Source organism: Belonocnema kinseyi, chromosome 10, assembly GCF_010883055.1.
Source record: "Belonocnema kinseyi isolate 2016_QV_RU_SX_M_011 chromosome 10, B_treatae_v1, whole genome shotgun sequence".
NCBI lineage: Eukaryota > Metazoa > Arthropoda > Insecta > Hymenoptera > Cynipidae > Belonocnema > Belonocnema kinseyi.
The window spans coordinates 69,186,053-69,202,801 of NC_046666.1; the positions used below are offsets into that span (position 1 = coordinate 69,186,053).

General features: G+C 27.8%; 1 protein-coding gene across 2 annotated transcripts in view; it reads right to left on the minus strand.

Annotated features, from left to right (window-relative positions):
- The window catches only part of LOC117181947 (rootletin), a 99,824-nt gene that overhangs the window by 5,268 nt on the left and 77,807 nt on the right, over positions 1–16,749 (minus strand). For both annotated transcript variants that reach the window (XM_033374973.1, XM_033374974.1), the window contains 10 exons: positions 14,363–14,607; positions 14,073–14,288; positions 10,137–10,338; positions 9,911–10,023; positions 9,655–9,831; positions 7,631–7,738; positions 7,355–7,534; positions 5,793–6,005; positions 4,076–4,381; positions 2,214–2,597 (listed from right to left, as the gene is read on the minus strand). In XM_033374973.1, the coding sequence (XP_033230864.1) occupies positions 2,214–2,597; positions 4,076–4,381; positions 5,793–6,005; positions 7,355–7,534; positions 7,631–7,738; positions 9,655–9,831; positions 9,911–10,023; positions 10,137–10,338; positions 14,073–14,288; positions 14,363–14,607 (2,144 nt within the window). The remainder of the gene's footprint in view (positions 1–2,213; positions 2,598–4,075; positions 4,382–5,792; positions 6,006–7,354; positions 7,535–7,630; positions 7,739–9,654; positions 9,832–9,910; positions 10,024–10,136; positions 10,339–14,072; positions 14,289–14,362; positions 14,608–16,749) is intronic.

Genomic DNA, 16,749 nt, shown 5'->3' on the forward strand with positions numbered 1-16,749 from the left:
TTTACACAAATCTAATACCTTCTCTTGATGAGAATGAATGAATTAATTAATTTGTCATGAATAATGTTTCGGTAGTTCTGTTTTTTGTTTGAATCGTGAAAAATAGCACTAAGAACATTTTAAAAAAAGTAAATTTTTTGAAAACCCACACATGAGATGAATAAGAAAATTAAAAAACATTAGTTGTGATGAGAATGTGCCCACGCAGCGGGCTGATTCTTTTATTATTAATATCGTTTTTCAAGATTAAAACACAAAATACAGATGCTATCAAAAAGTTATCTATAACAAATTTGTGGATCTTTTTGAAATGCACAATTTTTGTTCAGTCATCTTTTCACCTATTTTGCACAGTTTAACCTCAAAATGTAATTTTTTTTCCATTATTTTTTGATGCTGTCAAAATTTGAATTTTCGATTTTTCAAAAAAACCCCGCGCAGCTCCTTTTATTCCTAATTCAACGCGGCGTCAATTCTTGGAAGGACTATACCAGGTGGCACCATCTCTAGGATTCTCTGTATTTGTGAAGTTATTGCAATCTTTGGGAAATCATAGAAATCATGTTGCACTCTTTAAAATCAATCTGAAATTTTGTTTAAATAATTGAAGTTTTTGTGAAATCTTTCAGGTTTATCCGAAATCATTTCGAAATACTTTCAATCTTTGTGAAATCTTTAAAAAATCATTAAATTTGTTTGAACTCTCTCGAAATAGTTTTGAAATATTTAATAATATTATTGAACATATAAAAATCTTTGAAAACTGATTAAAGCCTTTGTGAAATCTTTTAAATCTATCCGAAACCTTTGGGAAATATTTAAAATCTTTGCGAAATATTCGAAACATTTGCGAAATAGTTGAAATATTTGTGTAATCTTTATAAAATACTTGGTAAACTACTGTAATCTTCGTAAAATCTTTTTAATTTATCTGAACCCTTTGAGAAACCTGTGGAATCTTTTGGAAATCAGTTATATCCTTGCGGAATCTTTAAAATCTTTGAGAAATCATTTAAACATTTTTGAAATCATTGTGAATCCTTTAATAATCTTTGCGTAACATTTTTAATATTTTTGAAATATCTGGTAATATTTGAGAAATTATTGAAGTCTTCCTGAAATATTTCGAAATATTGAATATCTTTGTGAAATATTTACACTAATATTTACACTAGCAAGTCTCGTTTGGGGCTGGAATTTATGGGAAGAAGCCCAGGGCTGAGCTAACAAAAGCACTGGGTACATTCCCTACAGTTTTCCAGGCCAAAATAATAGCTATTTAAGATTGTTTAGAGGAAAGTTGTAAACAGACACTTGAAGGCGAGTGAATTTACATTTGTTCTGACAATCAAGCAGCACTTCAGGCTCTTACATCTGAAGAGTTTACTTCCAGACTAGTCTGTAGTTGCCTTCCATATCTTCTTAAGGCGCTTTCTAGGGCTCGATTTTTAGTCCAAGTTTTACAAATGACAATTTTTCTCCTGTAATTATGAATTGTTTGATATCATATTTTCTTAATTAATTGAAAATATGATGCATTTTATGCGCCTGGGAAGGAGCAAACGGCCACCGCGAGTGTGCCCATGGTGAATTGATGGTGTCGGTATTTGGTTCACCGTGGGTACACTCACAGTGGCGGTCTGCTCCTTCCCAGGCGCATAAAAAGCATCACATTTTCAATTAATTAAGAAACAACAACACCATTTTATTATATCCTCTGTAAAGGACTGTATTTATCCCTTTATATTATGTGGTTAGAACACGACATCAAACAATTAATAATTGTAGGAGAACAGTTGTCATTTGTAAAACATGGACTAAAAATCAAGCTCTAGGAAGCGCCTTAAGGCACTTGCCGGTAAAACCCGGATCATTCTGATCTGGATTCCTGGTCATGAAGATATTGTAGGTAATGAGGATTAGAGACAACCCTCGTTGTTGAAAGTGTGCCTCAGAAAAAACTACCTGGGTGGTTATTTTCTGGAACTAGAAGACTTTCACAATGACATGTTCTGCAAATCAGTGTATGCCTTTATGGTAAATTACTGACCTTTTGGGAGATAGTTAAATTTGAGGATGTAGTACAAAAGGTTCTACCGCAGTATTATGGACAGTTAATGCCCTAGCTTCACGATAATAATACTGATAATAATATAACCAAATATTTTGGTGATCCGCAGTCTAATTATTCATTTTCATTATAAATAACTTACCTGATTCTCTAGTCGCAGCACTTGTTGGCGGTGGCTCTGTTCTCTTGCTTCCAATAATTTTTCCGCTTGCAATTGAGCAGCCCTTAGTCTTTCCAATTCGCCGGTTCTACTTCGAGATAAATCTAAACTAGAATGTGAGTGCATATGCACGGATTTCACTCGTATGATTTCCGCTTCTTTCTCAGCCAACTGAGTTTCTAGTCTTCGAATCTTCAGTCGTAATTCTCTGTTTTCGTGCTCCAGACTTTCGACTGCAACACTTGATCCTAATAACTCTACGTGGGCCTTTTCAGGTCGCTCGTAACTCTTACTTCGCACACTTCCAGGTCTCATCGATGTCAGCTGACGCTCGAGATTTCGTTTATCAACTTCCAAAAGTTTTACCTAATCAAAAAATATACACTTATGAATTCGAACTCTCAAATATTGAATTAACTTTTAATATTTTTAAGTTTTCTTTCAATCAAAAGCCTCGGACTCACTTTACAGATAAAAAAATAATGTATAAATAGTATCAAAAATTGTTTAAAAAAAATTCAAAATAGTGTCATCAAATTTTTCATGTATTGAAAATGATCTGCAATGTTTATTTAAAATTTTATTATTTCGTCTGTAAATTATAAAAATTCATATTTATTTATCGCAGGATTCCCAGTCTTTTCCATTTTCCTCGGTTTTCCACCTAAATGCGATCTGAATCAAGAGAACCCAATATATCCAAATATTTTTGGTCGAAAGTTTATTCTTTTCGGTTGAAAAGTCTTCAATTAACTGTTTCCTTAAGAATTCATATTTTTATTATTTTTATTAAAAATATGAATTCTTAAGGAATTTTATTAAAAACATGAATTTTTAAGGAAAGATTTAATTGGAGACTTTTCAGCCGAAAAGAATAAACTTTTCCAATTTAATCTTTCCTTAAGAATTCATATTTTTATTAAAAATGTGTTATTGTAAAAGAGCGCCAATATAAGACCGACTGATTTAGTCCTTCTCAGAACTGCTGGCCCACCCAGTTTCTCAGCGCACAGGCCAGTGCGAGGCATCACCCGAAACTGTTATTATATTAGCGGTCTTGTGTATTTAGTTAAAAATTGAATTACTTTGTTGAAAGTTCAACAATCTTATAGAAAAGTCATATATCTTGTTTCCGAATTCGTAATTTTGGCTTGAAAATTCAATTAGTTGATTCAATTTTCTTTCTTTCTTGGCTAAAAATATTGCTGTTATTGAAAATGTTAATTCTTTTGTAGAAAATTCGTATTTTCGGCTTGAAAATAAAACAATTTTATAGAAAATTTAACTTATTTATTGAAAATTTATTTATTTTGTTGAAAATTCTTATTTTCTAGTAGAAACCCAATTTTTTGGTTAAAAATGTAACAGTACGATTTAAATTAATCTGTTTTATTTGAAAATTAAAATCTTTCTTGGTTTAAATATGAACTATTACATTTATGGGGAAAATTAGTATTTTCAGGTTGAAAATTCAACTGTTTTATAGAGAATTCATCTGTTTGGGTTGGAAATTCAACAACTTGGTAAAAAATTCAACTGTTCTGTAGAAAATTAATTTGCCTTTAATTGAAAATCATTTTTGAATGAAAATTTATTTATTCCATTTTTGGTTAAAAAATTGTCTCTTCTAATTTAAAAATTCAACTTTAAAAATTTATTTAATTTGTTGTAAATTCATCTTTTTCTGGTAGAAAATTAATATTATTAGTCGAAATTTCATATTTTTTATTTTTATTGTAACAAAATAATGTCATCGCTCAAGAAGTGTAAAATAGTGTTAATAGTGTGTTGAGTTCGAAACCTGAAATTATAATTTAGTTACGGGGAATAAATAATATAAATACCTTATCGTTTAAGGAATCAACTTTTCCTTTCAGTTCACTTCGCTCTCTCTGATAGGACTGAACTTGTCGCACTAATTCGTCTTCCTTATTTGTTCGTTCCTCATGAGGCCAACTTGATAATCTTAATTGTGATTCGAGCCCTGACCGAACTACTTCATTATTTGATATTTCATTTTGAAGTCTCGCATTTTGATCTCCCATCGTTTGATTAACGCGTCTCAAATCGCCAATTGCTTGTTGCGCAGATTCCAATCGTTCAGACAAAATACGTCGTTCATTTTCCAGATTTGAAACTTGTTTCTGCAACTAAAATTTTTACTTGTTAGGCAAAATTCTCCGACCGAACGAGTTCAAACTTAAAATAGTTCGATTTTAAAACACTGAATTCAATACAATTTCAAGCATATAAAACTTCCAGATTTTAAAATCCGGCTCGTTTAAAATGATATCATTTTAATTTGTGAGGGTTAAGAATTTAACAATATTAAAGCAACAAAAAAAATAAAATTTGGGTTAGAACAATCGCCAAGTCAGTAATTTCAAGTTAAACAATAAATACATTTTTAAATCATGACATTTAAAAAATGATATATTTAGAACATTCCAAATTAAATCCGAAATTTGAATTATCCTGACTGTACGAAGGGTTTCTGACTGACTACGAAGGGTTTATAAAATAAAGCATTTACAAGTTTCGATGAGATTCAATGTAAAAAACATTTAAACTGAAGCCTTGTCCCTAAAATCTTGGTTTTCTTCAAAACCATATAAGTAAATCATATTTTTAAAAAGTATTCTAATTAAATAACTGAAAAAATTAAAAAATGTAAGAACTCCCGGTGTTGATGTTCTTTACAGTTATTTAAATAAAAACATATTTTTAAAAAGACTCTTAATTAAAAAACTTAAAAAATATACTTTTCAAATTAGAAAAATATAAACAAACTGAGGACGTTCTCTCCCTCTGTCCCTTTTATATTTTCCTCGTAAACGTTCCTGTTGTGATCAATTCTTCTAATTCGTTATTTAAAAAATTTGTCAATTAAGATTACTTCTAAAAACATGTTTTTATTTATATAATTGTAAAGAACATAAAGACCGGGAGTTTTTTCAAATTATTTAATTTCTTAGTTATTTGATGAAATATGCAGTTTTTTATTTTTTAAATAAATTATTTAGTTATTTTTCAAATTTTTAATGAGACCCTGCCGACCTATTTGGCTTGCTTTTTAATTAAACCTTTTCGAAAGATCTCTAATTTCAAATGATAAAATTAGAAACTTTTTAATTTTGAATGTATGAATCTCAAATTATTTAACTATTTTAACCCTTTAAATAGGAAATCGTTTAATTGGGAATATTTCAAATTGTACTGTAACAATATACTTCATTCTGAAATTGTTCCGTTTTGACATCTTTAATTTCATAATTAACCAATCTTGAAATCTTGACTACAAAATCGTTAACATTCTAATTCGAAGTTTTTAAATTATAAATGCTTATAATTTTAATAAAAAATATTAATAATATATAAAAATATTATAATATATATTTAAATAAAAAAAGGTTTTTATTTAGAGGTTTTTCCATTCAAAATCGTACATTATTAGACATTTGAATTGGAAATTGTTTGTTTAAAATATCGACAATTTATGAGAGATATTCATTATTGTTATTATTCTGAAAATGATTATAATTTTAGGGCCTAAAAACATACTTGTTTAAGTTTCTCATTGTTGCTTTGTGACGCTACACTAATTTCCATAAGGCTCCTCTGTAGAGAACTGATCTCGTTTCTCAAATCACTTTCTGTGTTCGAAGATCTCTGCAACGTTAAATTCAATTGTTCTATCGTTGAATTCAAAGAACCACACCGTTCTTCCAAAGTTGTTATCGTACGCGTTTGTGCTTCGCTTCGATCTTGAAGTTTCTGTTTTTGAAATAAAAGCATTCGTGAGTTTTAAATCAGCAGATTGAAAGATAATCAATTAAGAATAAGAATTAATAAATAATATTATCTTGTATTAAATAATAAGAAATATGAAGACAATTAAAAGGGCGGATCCAGAAAATTCTCAGATGGGATAATTGTGAATTTTCTTCCATAAATGTATGTAAAAGGGGTTGGGGGGGGGGGCTACCCCAACAATTTAAAAGAAGTTTTAAAACTGAAAATAATAAGACGATAAATTCCACTTTATTTCTATTTTTCAGTTATTGTGTTTACATTTATAAAAAATCTGAAAGTATGTGCATATTTGGGGACATACTGTCTTGTATAGGGTACAATTTTTGTTAATAATTAACATTTTTAGGTTGAAGAATCAACTCCTTGGTTGAAAGTTGAACTGCTTTCTTAACAATTCATTTTTTTTTATGATGTTTCATAATATTAGTTAAAAATTCAACTTTTTGGTTGAAAATAAACTTTTTTCTTGGAAACTTATATTTTTTAATTTGAAAATTCAATTGTTTTGCAAAGTGATACTTTTCTTAAATGAAAATTTAACTATTTGGTTAAAAATTAATTTTTTTTGAAATTTCATGTTTTTTGGTTGAAAGTTCAACTATTTTGTACAGGAAAATTCGTCTTTTTGTGAAATTCAACACTGTGGTAAAAGAAGCCACTATATAGTTGAAAAGTCGACTGTTTGCTTAAAAATGTATGCATTTTGTCAGGAATTCATCTTTTTTAGTAAAAAATTATTCTTTTCGGTTTAAAGAATGTAATTATTTAATTTAAGATTTAACTTTTTTGTAGAAATCTCATCTTTTTAACTTGAAAATCTCACTATTTGTTTCAAAATTGATGTTTTTTGTTAAGAATTTGTCTCGTACTGTAGAGGATGTATCTTCTCTGTTGAAAATTCTACATTTTGGATGAAATTTCTTTTTCTTTGTTGACTGAAAAATCTTTTTTTGTTGAAGATTCAAGTTTTTTATTAAAAAATCCTCTTTTTTGTTGAATTTAACTGTTTCTGATTTAAAATGAAAATCTCTGCTTGGTTAAAATATCAAATATTACATTTTTCGCTGTAAATTAATCTTTCTTTTTTGAAAATCAGCAAATATTTCTTTTAAAGTTGAACTAGTTTCATAATTTATAAGAAAAAGTGAGATTTGAGATCTCTTTTATATTGGTCATGAAAATTAAGCGGCCTTAAGTGCTCTATATATTTTATATAATTTTTTTTAAAAATTTAAATTTGGTTTCTTAAATTGCCCCTCCCTGGATTTGCTCTTGAGCTAAGGTAGGGATAATTTTAAAATGATTATTACCTGTATATTTGCGTCTTTCTCTTGCAGAATCATCTGCAACCTCTGAAGATCGCCTTCCAGAGACATACGTTGTAGTTCTAATTTAGTTGCTCTGGCTTCATTCTTTCCCAGTTCCTCTTGCAAACTTCTTCTATCATTTTCCAGTTTATTAACGTTCTGCTTCATTTTTTCCAATTTATCCTACGGAATCATGATATTAAATATTAATTAGGTTCTTCGAAATATAGAAATACAGTTTATGTTTCACCTTCTTAAATTCCGGGTTAGGAAATTTACCTCATATTGTCCTTTTTCATCCGACTCACTACTAACTGTCAACTCGAGCCTCGTAACTTTTTCTCTAAGGTGTTCAGTTTCCGATGTTTTTTGTTGCAAGGCCTCCATCTAAAACATTTAATTAATGTATCAAATAAGATTTTTCGTATTTAAGAGAAAAAATATTTTTTAATTCAAAATAAAAATGTAGAATAACTATTTATTAGCAAAATTTTTGGGAAAGTAAAAATACTGCTTAAATTAGATTTTAGGAAATTATAATGAGTTTATTTTTAAGGTTATATAAATATAATATTCCTAAAATTCTTCAAAAAATTCATAAAGATTTTTTAAGATTTCATATATGTCAAAAGAAGAATCTAGACAAATTTGAAGAACATTTTTTTATGGACAGGATTTTACAAAATCTTAGGAAGAATTAGAGTAAGTTTAAAAGATAATTAGCACTCTAAGTTTGCATGAAATTAAAAAATATTTGATGAATTTCGTAATCTCATCAAAAATTCATGAATTTTCAAGTATCTTTTAAAATCAATCAAATTATTCCTAAAATGTTGAATAATTTAAAAAAAAAGGTTGACTAAAAAACTTTCACAATTCTTTTCTATAATGTAAAATTTCCAAGATCGGAAAATTTCCTAATTATGAAATGCACGAATATAAAAATATTACAAAATTGTTAAATAATAAAATAATAAATACAGTAAATTACTTTTATTTGATGAACATGTTCGGGAATTTTCTAATTCAATAACATTGTCAACTGTGAGGAATTTTATTATTTCGGAATTTTTCAATTGGGGAATTTTAAATTGTGGGCAATTATTTTATAATTTTGGAAATTTTCTATTTCGAATTTCGCTTTTAGGAAGAGAGGGAGGGGCTAGCTAGCTTTATGAAATTGGTGAAAATCTACAAGAAAATTCGGAAAAATTATTACATAGGGGATCCAAAATCAACAGAAAATTGCGTTACACAATATATATTTATAAAATAATAATTATGTGATTTTTCGAATTTTTTCACTTATCTTTAAAAATTAATTTTGAAAACTAAAAATAATTACAAATTTTCCAGGAATCTCAAGAAAAATTTTTTATCATCTAGAAACATTTAAAAAATATTTAAAAACTTCAACATTTTAGTTTGAAACCTTAAAAAGTCTATATTTTGTATTTGTTTATTTGAAATATATTCAGGTTTAAAATTACTTTTGGAATAGTTTTATTACTTTTTTATACTAAACCTTTCAAAATACTTAAATTATTTCAAGATTTTATTTTTAATTTTTTTTAAATCTATATTTTGTTAAAATTAAAAAAAAATTAATTACTTCTGGTTTTTAAAATATCGAAATATTCAAAAAATTTAATTGATTGTTTAATTATAAATTTTTTAATAAATTGCTTAAAGATCTTCGTTATTCTTTTTCGAAAATTTTGGAAATTTTCCTAAGAATCTTAACAAAAATGTAATATTATCTTGAAACGTTTTAAAATTCTTAAAAAGTTTCTTTTTCGAATTTTTGCAAATTCTAAATTTTGTTTTAAATCTTCCAGATTCTTCTTCGAAAATTTTGGAAATCTTTTCTAATTTTCTCTTCAAATTAATTTTTCAAAATAAAAAAACCATTTAAAATTTTCGCAGGAACCTCAAGAAAGATTGTTCATTCTCTCCAATATACGATTTGTTTTCTTCAAAATTTCGTAATCTTGCAAAATTGAAAAATATGGCTTTAAAATTTGCTACGTTCTGTTACCAAATTTTAGAAAATTATTACGAATTAAAAAGATTTGTTTTCATTTTTCTCTTAAAATTCATTTCTCGAAAAAAAATCATTTGGAATTTTCGTAGGAATTCAAGACATTTTTTTCTCTTGAGACATTTTAAAAGTGTTAAAAAGCTTCTTTTACAAATTCTTCAACATTCTATATTTTTATTCAAATTTTCTTAAATCTCAGCAGAAAATAAAATGAATAGAGCCACGAAAACAACTTTTTTAAAAAAGGATTATTTGCGAATACCTGTGCTTGACAAATAGCTTCCTTTTGGGAAAGTTTCGATTCGAGAGTATTTTTCTCTTCCTGAATGATTCTCATGTTAACGAGTAAAGTGTTGAGTTTCATATCTGCCTTATTTGAATTATCACTTGCTTCCATTAGTTGCTTCTTCATATTTTCAATTTCAGTATAGTAGTCATCCTAAAATTAAAAAAAATGTATTGTCTCGAGCTCCTGAAGTAGACCACAAAAATATATACACAAAACCAAAAAAACGAACTCTTTCTCTTTCAATTTGGGCGACTTGTTGCATAAGAGATCTGATACCCTTCCTCACAACTTCAGGATCAACATCGAGCACCACGTCACGTCCACCATCACCGTGATCTTGAACTTAAGAGAAAGAAATTTTAGAGAAACAAGGATTAAATATTCAAATAGATAATATGCATTACATTTCTTTATTTTGTTTTATTTAATAAACGGTAAATAATATTGAAACCTACTGCGGGCGGGACTCCATCTTCTGGAAGGACTTGTTATTTTAAATGGCATATTGACACTTCCATCTAATTGAATTCCAGCAATGCGCCGAAGAGTTGTGCCCACACTGCTTAATTTTTGCTCTACTTCTTTCTTGCAAACTTCTAGTTGTCCCAATTGAGCATCCAAGGCTCTGACTCTTCCTTCTGATCCACCCAATCGAGCCTAATTATTAGATTAAAAAAAAGAAGAGTTTGAGGGTAATTACTGTACGTGGTTAGAAAATAATTCCTATTTTATCTTACTGCATCAAGAAACCTGATTCCTGAAGAGTTATTCCTCTGCAGTTAAAAAATACTTTGTTGAATATTTAATTTAATTTTAATCAATGGCCCTAAAAATTTCAATAAAGAATTAAAACTTTGAACATTTTTGTATTTGACTCAGTTCTATTTCAGTATATCTTAAACTCATGTAGAATATTTTTAAACAATTAAAAATATTTATAAGCGTAGAAGAATGTTTGATTTTATGATCCTTAAATTTTTCTAAACGTATAAACCTAATTCAGGGTGGTCGTTTTCATTCAGGAAAAAAATTTCCGACCATTTTTCGGTTTTTCCTGGTTCGAAAAATTTGTTCACGGTCATTAAAATGAAAAAATTATAGTTCCTACAGCTGAAAATTGTTTCATTTGAAGTAGTAAAAACTGAACGGCGAATTGAAGGACTCAAAGTGTAACTCTTTCGAGCACGTATTAAAGATAATTAAAGCGTGGATACATTAATTTGTAAATTTTCGAAATTACATATAACATTTAAAAAAATTTTAAGTTAGAAACAGTTTAAGTAAGTTAAAAGATTGAAGTTAGAAAAAATTTAACAATTTTAATTTATAATTAAAATTTAAGTTAGAAAAAATGGCAAGTTAAGTTAGAAGTTAAATTATTTAAATTTTAAGTTGTTTCAAATTAATAATTGTTCAATAAATTGTTATTTATACATACAAATTAAATAATTTCTCTTATAAATTAAAATTTTTTAATATTGCTGAATATTAAATAATTGTTTCTTTTAATTATAAAATTTCAGATTGAGTGGGTTACAAATGGAATATTTTAAAACGAAACAGTATCTTTTAATAGGACTTAAAATTCAGCGAAAGCAATTAATCGTGATTTAAAATAGAGAATCCTATATAAAGTTACAATTGGATTTTTACATTTTTTTAACAATTAACTTTCAAATCGAAACCGTTTCTTTTTCAACATAAAAATCTGTAAATCTTTTAATTTTAAACAGATTCAGAATCGTCTTTCTAAAAATAAATTATTCTTCAATTTTTAATATTCAAATTAGAATGTAAATTTAAAAATAAATACGTTATTTATATTCACAGTTGATCTAGTCAAAAGGTTTTGTTTATTTAATTTTTATTTCAAACTCTTTTAATTTTTAATTGTTTAAGTCTTTTAAATTATCTTTTAAAATTCTTTAAAATGAAAACGTACGCTTAAAAACGAAAACCTTTAATTAAGAATTCGTAAGTCAAAGATTTTAGAATTAGCCATTATAAAGTGAATGATTTCATAATTGGCAATGTTAACAATTGGACTTTAAATTTAAAAAAAAGTTAAAGTCGAAATTATTTTAAACATTGCATTATATCATGTGATTTGAAATTTGTGGTATTTCAAGTGACTGAATTGATTCTCCTTCTAGAGAATTTTAAAATCCCCGGTAAAAAAATAAGTTTATTGGCATTTCATAGCCTCAACACATTCTCGGTCATTTCCCGGTTTACCGGTCAAGCAGCTATCCTGTTATTTTATAAGTATAAAATGGATAAATATCAATTACGCTCGCTTCGCCTAGGGCGCGCGACTGTTGGTTCTCGCGCTTCACGCTCGATAATGTATTTGTCTCGCGCTATGCGCTCGGTCTTTGTATTTACCGCACATATATGTGCAAGCTTTTTAAATGAAAGTTCGAAGCATCGACAACAATAATTTGGTAATTTTAAATTCTCTTTTGTTAAAGCTCCTTCGCTTTTAACGAACACATTCTCATCACGTACCTTATGCTCGGCACTCGATTAAGTCGAAAATCTGATTTTTAATGCTTACCTTAATATTTTTTTTCTTATTTTTCATTAAATTTAATTCTTAGCCAACCTGAGAAATGTATATGATTGAGATAAATTTATATTATTACCATTCATAATATGCATTAGTATTGGAACAAAAGTATTTTCACTGTCTTCTTTTTACCATTAAAAAAAGTACATTTTATTAAAATAAAAATTATTATTAAACAATTTATTGCAACTTTTGTCGTTTTCCATCAATTAATTTTTTTTGTATTCAATTTAGATATAATTTAGGCGAAAAATGTTGTTAAATAAAATGTTATTGTATCTTGTGTCCTTTTTCCAAGAAGTTATTTTTAACAATTTTAATATAGATTTATAAGCAGAGTTCATAACAAACTTGTCGATATTTTATGGTTAAAGATCTTTTGTGTTTTAATTTAGTTCGTCTCTTGTGTGGTTTTTTTTTTAAATTTAATTTTCTTATTTTTAATCTTATTTTTTACGATTAAAACAAAAACTACGTGTCCTATCAAAAAGTATTCATGACAAATTTGAATGAGTTTTCGCTATTTTTTGGAGGAGCAACTTTTGTATATTTAATTTTTTTATAACTTGTGTCGTTTGTCTAAAACTTTAATTTTTTATTTTTAATGTTATTTTTTACGACTAAAAACAAAAACTAAGCGTCCTATCAAACAGTGATCAATGATAAATTTGTAGATATTTTCAGGGCGCGCAATTTTATTTAATTAATGTTTTTCGTATCTTACATAGTTTGACCGCAAAATGGAATTTATGACCTTTCATTATTTTTTGTGCGATCAAAATTTGAATTTTAAACCTTTCAACAAAATTCAAAAAGTTGTTATGAGATTTTTGTAGGACTTTCAAAAATCGACGTTTTTCTTCTCTTAACTTTTGTTATATCTTGCGTTGTGTGGCTTAAAATGTTCATTTTAGTTTGGCTTTTTGGATTTTTAAAATGTTATCACTCTAAACATTTTCTTTTTACCCAAGAAAATCATAAGGATATATTATTCGAGTTTCCGCTTAATATTGAAAAAAAATGGTCTCAAATGTTTTGAGACGTTTTGAGTTTTCACTTCAAGATTATAGACTATTTTAGATTATTTTAGCTATAAAATTTTGAAATTTGAACATACCATTTAAATTGGTTGAATTTTAAATTCTTAAAAATAGAAGTTACAATTTGAAAAAAAAAACTATCTGAAACGTGTTAAATTAAAAAGTAAGTTGTAAAATGTTTAATTAATAAATTTCAAGATTATTCAGCCATCTCGTAAATCCACATTTAGAATAATTAAAGTTTAAACTCATGAAAGTGTAAAGTTGTTCATTCTTAATTATTTAAATTTCAGGTTTTTGAATTTGCAAATATACCATTTTAATTATTCAATCCCATACCCTTTAATTTTTAAAGTATTATAATTTGAGTTCGAACCATGCTTAAATTTTCATTTCAATTCAATTAGTTTAAAAATCATGAATTAATTTTATACACTTAATTTTGAATTTCTACTATTGTCGTAACATTTGCGTTACAATTTTTAAATTAAAAAAATTACCATTTAGAACACTAATCGTTTCAATTTCTAAATGTTCTTCTCGAACTTCAATTTTTTCAATTTTAATTTTTCCTCTCGGCAAATTTCAATTTTTAATTTTCTCAATATCTAATGCTCAATTGCGTTTAAATTTTAATTGTTGGCTTGTCAAAATTATAACAAGGAATTTGTAATTAAACAATTTAAAATGTGTTTTTAATACCATTTTATAATTTTTGATTTCGAAAAGCCACACTTTAATTTCGAACTATGGTCCCCATTATGAAAAAGTGGCATGTCTACCTTAAGTTCTTGAATTTGTTGAGAGGCGTCTGCAAGACAAACTTCCAAATTATGTTTCTGATCTTCTAGTTTTCTTTCCCGACATCTGCTGTCCTCTAATCTGATCAATAATTCTTGTTCTCTGCCTCTCCATCGTTCATCTTCTTCGTCTCCACGAGCTCGTAACTTTGCCAATTCTTGTCTGGTGTTTTCCAAACTATTATCCAAATCCAAAACCTGAAACAAAATTCAGATTAAAATTGAAACCCAACAAATTATTTTTTCTCTCAAAGTTAGGAACAACACTTTACCTGTTTCTTAACTTGATGAAGTTGAAGTTGCAGTCTTTCTCTTTCTTCAGTTTCGTTAGCCAGACGTCCTTGCAATTCTTTCTCTTCATTTTGTGCTGACGAATTCATCGCATGAGATTTTTGAAGTTCATCCTGTGTGAAACGAAGTTGTTGTTGAAGTTGTGTAATTTCTCGTTCCATGTCTCGAATGTTCGATTGAAGGCGAGTTCTTTCCGCATCAAGCGTTGATTTCATATCCTCCAATGCTAAAATGGATTTTTCAAAAACATTTTAGATTGAGAAATTAAGAATTAAAAGATATAAGCGAGCGTCCATTAAATATGAACGGGGGGGGGGGGGGGGGGGGGGGGGGGGGTACGAATACTCTCTTGAAGGAGGGAGTCGAAAGAATTTCTTACTTAAGTTTCCTCTTTCCAATTTTTGTTTGTTTAATATGCTGATTAGAAACTGCTTTTGCAAATACCTTAATTTTTTTTTAATCATTCGAAAAGTTCTTTAAAATCCTTCGAATTCCACGGATATTGTACATAATCTTGTGAAATCTTTTTAAAAAGGTTAATCTCCTTGGAAATCCCTTAAAAAATTTCAAGATTATGTAAAATCTTTTGAAATCCTTTAAATTACTTGAAATCGTCAAAATTCCTTAAAATTCCGTTTCAAAATATCACAGAATCTTTTGATGAAAATATCTGATGAAATCTTTTTAAATTTTCGAATTACCAATAAAATCCAGTGATATTCTTTAAAGTTCAGTAAAATATTTGGTCATTTCTTGGAATTCCATAAAATCACTTGACTTTATTCGAAATAATAAAAAATATCTTAAAATCTCGTAAAATCGTTCCTTAAAAACCTTAAAAGGCTTTGCAACCCCCTTTAAATCTCTTAAGATCCCTAAAAATTCCTTAAAATCCTTTGAAATTTTATGAAATCTCTTCAAATCTGCGAAATCCCATTCAAATCCAAAGATATCCTATAAAATCCGGTGGCTTTTTTTCTAAATACATAAAAGTCCCTAAAATTTCGTCGAAATCCTTCGGTATCTCTTGAAACATCGTAAAATCACTTGATATCTGATTAAAAACCTTGATTCCCCTTAAAATCTTGATAAATCTCTTGAAAAATTGAAATTAGCTATGAAATTATTGTACTAGATATTTTCTTAAAAATCTTGAAATCTTTTACAACCGATTGAAATCTGCGAAACCTCTCGTAATCTTTTGGAATCGTTTTCAATGCTCTAAAACATTTGTAATGCTTTAAAATCTTTTTAAAACCTTCGAAATCCTATTAAATTAATGAAACTCTTTCAAATCTTTTAAAAACCTTTATATGTTTTTGAAATCCTTTCAAGGCTTTTGGAATCCGATCATGTCTTTTAAAATCGTTTTAAAATCCCATTAAAATCGATTGAAATTCTTCAAAATTTGGTAAAATACTTCGGTATCACTTGAAATCTTTTAAAATCATCGATAAAATTCAGAAATCTTTTGAAATTTCGGATATATTTTTAAATCTTTTAAAGTCTCTTCAAATCCTTGAACATCCTATAAAATCACCGGAGCCCCTTCATAATCTCTTCAAATTCATTGACATCCCATAAAATTGCCGAAACCCCTTTATATATCTGAAAATCTCTAAAAATTCATTAAAATCCTTTAAAATCTAATGAAAATTCAATCGAAATCCTTCGGTATCTCTTTAAATATCGTAAAATCTCTTGAAATCTGATTAAACTCCTTGATGCCCTTTAAAATCTTGATAAATCCCTTTGAAAAATTGAAATTCTCTCTGAAATTGTAGTGCGTAATTTCTTCAAACTCTTGAAATCATTTATAATACACTAAAACTGTTGTAATGCTTTGAAATCTTTTGAAATCCCTCAAAACCTTATAAATAACTGAAAATCTTTTGAAATCCTTTAAATAATTTTAAAGTCCTTTGATGAAACCTTTTGCAATCCCTTGAAAGCTCTTGAAATCCCTTAAAATCTTTTTAAAATCCACTGACATGCTTCAAAATTCGCTGAAATGCTTCAATATCTCTCATGAAATCCTATAAAATCCTTTGAAATTTTTTTAAATATCTCAAAATCTCTTAAAATCCTTTGACATCCCTTAAAATCCTTTGCGAGTCGCGAAAATTGTTCTTAATTCCTTAAGACCTCTCAAAATCCCTAAGATTCCGTCGAAATCCTTCGATATCTCTCAAAACATCGTGAAATTTCATGTAATCTCTTAAAATCTGATTAAACTCCTTGATGCCCCGTAAAATCTTGTAAGATCTTTGGAAATCTTAAAGGTTCATCCGCAAATAGTTGGGTGCATAGAGAGATTGATGCTGCTTTGGAAAACCAGATTTACTATCTCATCTGGCAAAAATCGTGT